At 37.5% G+C, this 6,000-nt stretch overlaps 1 protein-coding gene across 5 annotated transcripts in view; it reads right to left on the reverse strand.

Moving 5' to 3' along the window:
* The window catches only part of LOC102404794 (IQ domain-containing protein F2), a 41,324-nt gene extending 35,887 nt beyond the window's left edge, over positions 1-5,437 (reverse strand). For 4 of the 5 annotated variants that reach the window (XM_044933680.1, XM_044933679.1, XR_006547294.2 and 1 more), the window contains exons 1-2: positions 5,378-5,437; positions 4,701-5,066 (exon numbers count right to left, since the gene is read on the reverse strand). Coding sequence is in view for 1 of the 5 variants with exons in the window: in XM_044933679.1 (XP_044789614.1) it covers positions 4,701-4,718 (18 nt within the window). In the remaining 4 variants the exon portion in view is untranslated. Of the gene's footprint in view, positions 1-4,700; positions 5,067-5,370 lie in introns of all 5 variants that reach the window. The other variant, XR_006547293.1, reaches the window with a different exon arrangement.
* Between the last annotated feature and the right edge of the window lie 563 nt (positions 5,438-6,000).

The raw sequence follows: 6,000 nt of genomic DNA on the forward strand, positions 1-6,000 counted from the left end.
TTGCCCTAAACCAGTGTCTGAGATGATGTGAAACTGACTTTTCATCATTGGAAACGCTAGTCTATTTCAAATTCACTTTTCTCCTGGTATGTAAGTCCTCTTGGCTTCCAACATGAAACACTGGGGATTTACCAGGATGCCCTCATTCGTGGCAGTCCTGGTCTACAAATTCTGTGCCTCCTCACAAAGAAACTGTCAAAAATTCTGCTCAAAAATTCAACTTGTTGGGACTTCCCTGATGGTCCACTGATTAAGAATCACACTGTGCTTCCACTTCAGGAGGCACAGGTTTGATTGCTGGTCAGGGAACTAAGATACCACATGCCATGGAATTAGGAAAAAGAAAAAAAAATAAACTTGTTGACTTTTCAACAAGTCACCATACTTCTCACCACGTCTACCACTAACCAGAAAAGTGAATAAGATACCAATGTTGAGTTCACCTTTTTATTTTTTGAATTGTGTCCAGAACACTGAACACTTAAGACATCAACAATCTAGATTTCTCTTATTTATATGGAACACCCATCTATTTTCTGCTTCCCTAAAAGTGCTTCAACTTTTTCAGCTTTAATTCTAGTTACCATTTACTTTTTTATTGTCATAAGATACATGTAATACAAAATTTACCATCTTAAGCATTTTAAGTGTACAGTTCAGTAGTATTATATATGTTCACCCTTGGACAGCAAGGAGATCAAACCTGTCAATCCTAAAGGAAATCAACCCTGAATATTCACTGGAAGGTCTGATGCTGAAGCTGAAGCCCCAGTATTTTGGCCACCTGATATGACTCACTAGAAAAGACCCTGATGCTCGGAAAGACAGAGGGTAAGAGGAGAAGAGGGTGACAGAGGATGAGACGGTTGGATGGCATCACCGACTCAATGGACATGAGTTTGAGCAGACTCTGGGAGATAGTGAAGTACAGGGAAGCCTGGTGTGCTACAGTCCATGGGGTGGCAAAGAGTCAGACACAACTTAGCGACTCAGTAACAATGTTGAAGACTGTCACCACCATTCCTCTTCATAACTCTTTTCTTCTTGTAAAATTGAAACTCAATACCCATTAAACAATAACCACCCATTCCTCCACCTCCAGCCCCAGGTAACCACAATTCTATTATGTAGAATTTGTCTTTCTTTACAACTTTTAACTACTCCAAGTATCTCTATGATTTTAACTGCTCCAAATACCTTCTATAAAGTGAAGTCATTCAGTATTCGCTGTTTTGTGACTGACTTACTTCACTTAGCATAATGTCCTCAAGTTTCATCTATATTGTGGCATAAGTCAGAATTACCTTCTGTTTTAAGGCTAAATAATATTCCATTGTATGTATATACCACATTTTGCTTATTCATTTATCCACTGATGGACACATGGGTGCTTTGATATTTTAGCTGTTGTGAAAAATGCTGCTATGAACATATGTAAACAAATATTCTTCAAGACTCTGGAATGGAACTGCCACATCATAATTCCATCTTTAATTTTTTTTTATACAGCAGCTATATCCCCTTACATTTCCACCAACAGGGTACAACAGTTCCAGTTTCTCCACATTCTCATCTCCATTTATTATTTTACATTAAAAAAAAATAGTATCCATCCAAATAGATGTGAGGTGGTATCTCATTGTAATTTTGACTTGCATTTCCTTAATAATCAGAAATGTTAAGGATTTTTACCTGTACTTATTGGTCACTTGCATATCTCCTTTGGACAAATGTCTATTCAAGTCCTTTGTTCATTTTAAATTGGGTTTTGTTGTTGTTGAGATTTAAAAGCTTCTATGTGTTCTGGATATTAATTTCTTACCAGATATGTGATTTCAAATATTTTTTCCCATTCCATGGATTGCCTTTTTGCTCTGTCAACAGTGTCTTTTGACGCATAAAAATTTTAAATTTTCATGCAGTCCAATTTGTCTGTTTTCTTTGTTGCCTGTGCTTTCAGTGTCATATCCAAGAAATCATTGCCAAATCCATCGTTGTACAATCTTTGACCTCTTTTCCTCTAAGAGTTTTAGAACTCTGATACACTTTATTTTTTATATGGTGTTGGATATGGGTATAATTTCACACATATGCATGTAGATATCTGGTTTTCTCCATACTAGTTGTAGAAAGCACTGTCCTTTCCCCCACTGAGTGGTCTTTGCATTCTTGGAAAAAATAATTTGAATACATATGTAAGGGTTTATTTCTGAGCTCTCTTTTCTATTCCATTGGTCTTAATGGCAATACCGTATTATTTTGATTACTGTAATGTTGTAGGAAGTTCTGAAACTACAAAGCATAGGCCCTTCAGCTTTATTTTTCTTTTTCAAGATTTTTTTTGGATATTCAGGGTTTCTGAGATTCCATATGAATTTTAGGTTAGACTTTTCTATTTCTGCAAAAAAATGTCATCAGGATTTTGATAGGGATTGCACTGAATCTATAGATTATTTTGGATAGTACTGACATCTTGCTAAGTCTTTTGGTACATTAACAAAGTATATTTCTATTTGTTTATATTTTCTTTAGTTATTTTAGGCAATGCTCTGTAGTTCTCACTGTATGAGTCTCTCACTTTCTTAGTTAAATTTGTTCCTAAGTATTTTATTCTTTTTGATGCTATTGTAAATGGATTTTCAGGGATAATTTTCTTTTAGGATTGTTCATTGTTAGCAACTGATTTTTGTCTTCAATTTTGTAGCCTGCTACCTTGCCGAATTAATTTAATACTGTTATAACAGTATTTGGGGGACTTCCCACATGGCACTAGTGGTAAAGAACTCCTGCCAATGAAGGAGGATAAGAGACTAGGGTTTGATCCCTGGGTTGGGAAGATCCCCTGGAGAAGGGCATGGCAACCCACTCCAGTAGTCTTGCCTGGAAAATTACATGGACAGAGGAGCTTGGTGGGCTACAGTCCACAGGGTTGCAAAAACTCAGACACGACTGAGGCGACTTAGCATGCGTACATGCATAACAGTATATTGTTGCTTGTTCAGTCGCTCAGTCGTGTCTGACTTTTTGTGACCCCATGGACTGCAGCATGCCAGGCTTCCCTGTCCTTCACCATCTCCCAGAGCTTACTCAAACTCATATCCATTGAGTTGGTGATGCCATCCAACCATCTCATCCTCTGGCATCTCCTTTTCCTTCTGTCTTCAATTTTCCCAGCATCAGGGTCTTTTCTAATGAGTCAGCTCTTCACATCAGGTGGCCAAAGTACTGGAGCTCCAGCTTCAGCATCAGTCCTTCCAATGAATATTCAGGATTGATCTTCTTTAGGATTGACTGGTTGGATCTCCTTGCAGTCCAAGGTACTCTCAAGGGTGTTCTCCAACACCACAGTTCAAAAGCATCAATTCTTCAGTGTTCAGCTTTCTTTATGGTCCAACTCTCACATCCATACATGACTACTGGAAAAACCATAGCTTTGACTATATGGACCTTTGTTGGCAAAATAATGTCTCTGCTTTTTAAAACACTGTCGAGGTTTGTCATAACAGTGTGTTAATGGAACCAAAAGAAACTCTGGTGCTGATATTTTTCCTGCCTCCAGAGGGAGCTCATCAGCCAAAATAAAACGCCATGGAAAATACTTTTAGAACGCATGCTTTGAAAGGTTTTTTTAATGTTCTTTCATTTATTATTATTATTTTTTGCTTTACAATATTGTATTGGTTTTGCCATACATCAACATGCATCCGCCACGGGTGTACACGATTTGGTTGTGAAAAGGAAAGGGGTTTCCTCATAAAAATTCTTAGAGCTTAACACTTAAAATTTTGGAAATAAAATTTCCTTACCTACTTTTCACTTACTTATCCTCTCCTTCCCCTGCCAAAATTGTATTGGTTTGGGATCTATTTATTAAAATATTAAAATGCAATACCTGATTTGTTTGTAGAATAGTTGACTGTCATTAGGAAATATAGTCTTTTTAAGCCAATAAAATCTTTGCATAAGTGGTGGATACAGCTGAAAAGTGTATTGAGTTAGGAGGCAGAAACAACAATGCCAACTTCCCTCCAAGTGAGGGTCTTTTCCAGTTTCAGCACCCATTAAAATCAACATCAGAGGGAACTTAGCTTCCAGACCAGAAGATCACTACAGGACAAAAGGGTAAACCAGAACTTTGCCCAAGTAAGAAAAACCAGTAGTTCATAGAAAAAGAAACAGCAGGGGGGAAACAATTCTAAACATATGCAAAGATGCTCAATTCACACATTAAAAAAAATAAAAGGTTAACTGGTAATGACAGGTCCTCCAAGTTGGTAAGAGTAAAGAGAAACAGGCAGTATTATATGTTGTTGGTCAGAATGTAAATCGGCAAAACCTCTTTGAGTAACAATTTGATAAAATCCATCAAAATGAAAAATGCACAAACCCCTTGATCCAGCAACTCTACTCTGGGAATTTTTTCTTCAGAAATACTCCCAGAAGTCAGCATCCATTTGACATCAAAATCAGGTTAGGTAAGCATAGGAAGAGAAAACTATATAGGCCAATCTGGCTTGTGAACCCACATGCAAATATTAACAAGCTTAATTCAATGATCATTTCAAATAATACTTAAATGAGTGGAATTTACCTTATGAATGCAAGTGTATTTATCATTTTCTTAACTATAGACAATACAAGCTGATTCATATTTATTTAAGCAGAAAATGAAAGTAATGAAACAATATTTATTCGCTCACCAGATTTTCAAGAAGCATGAAGAGCAGTCTCACAAACAACAGGTAATTCCCTGGCAGTCCAGTGGTTAGGACTCCATGCTCTCATTGCTGAGAGCCGGGGTTTGATTCCGGTTGGAGAACTAAAATCCCACTGTGTGGCCAAAAAAAGAAAGAGAGAGAGAGAGAGAGAAAAAATAGAGCAAAGAAAAGCTACATATCCAGTACCACAGAAAACACCACAGCCTAGAACTAGCCTGATGAAGATTCCACCACAGACACAAAGGATGCTCTCTTCGTTCTCCGCATCCCAAGCTGCAAGTTGAAAAATCCTAGTGGGTACATTTGACTGGCCAAACCTGTCGTATGTCTGCCCAGCAGCCAGGGAAGCTGGAAAAGCAAGAAATTGGCATTTACATCTCTATAATTAGAGGCAAGCTGTCTTCCACCAAGACAGATAAGCCAAACACAGGGCTCAGATGCCAGGTAGTCTTAAATATGGCCAACGCCCACCACTGTGAGGAAATTGCCAGAGTAAAAAAAAAAAAAAAAATCTATTGATGTAATTCACAATGTTAACAGATATAAGAGGAAAACCATTTAATTCTCTCTATAGTTGTAAAAAGAAAAACATTTAATAAAATCCTTCATTAATAGCAAACAACCTAGCTTAAAAATGGGCCAAAAACCTTACCAGACACCTCATCAAAGAAGATATGCTGCTGCTAAGCTGCTAAGTCACTTCAGTCGTGTCCAACTCTGTGCGATCCCATGGACTGCAGCCCACCAGGCTCCTCCGTCCATGGGATTTTCCAGGCAAGAGTACTGGAGTGGGGTGCCATTGCCTTCTCTGAAAGAAGATATACAAACAGCAAATAAGCACATGAAAATATGCATCACACCATATATCATCAGAAACATGCAAATTAAAAAACAATGAGAAACTACTACCACATACATACCAGAATCGCCAAAATCCAGAATATTGGTAACACCAAATGTTAGTGGGAATACGGAGCAACAGGAACTCTCATTCATTGCTAGTGACTGGGAATACAAATTGTTACAGCCAACTTGAAAGACAGTTCAGTAATCTCTTACAAAAATAAGCACACTCTTCCCATATGATCCAGCAAACTTGTTCCTTGATATATATCCAAAGGAGCTGGAAATTTATGTTCCCACAAAAATCTGCACACAGATGATTACAGCATATTTATTCATAATTGCCAAAACTTAGAAGCAATCAAGATGTCTTTCAGTAGGTGAATAAATAGATGAACTGTGACACACCTAGATAATGGAATATTAACCAATGTTAAAA

This window comes from Bubalus bubalis, chromosome 21 (assembly GCF_019923935.1).
Source record: "Bubalus bubalis isolate 160015118507 breed Murrah chromosome 21, NDDB_SH_1, whole genome shotgun sequence".
In the NCBI taxonomy this organism is placed as follows: Eukaryota; Metazoa; Chordata; class Mammalia; order Artiodactyla; family Bovidae; genus Bubalus; species Bubalus bubalis.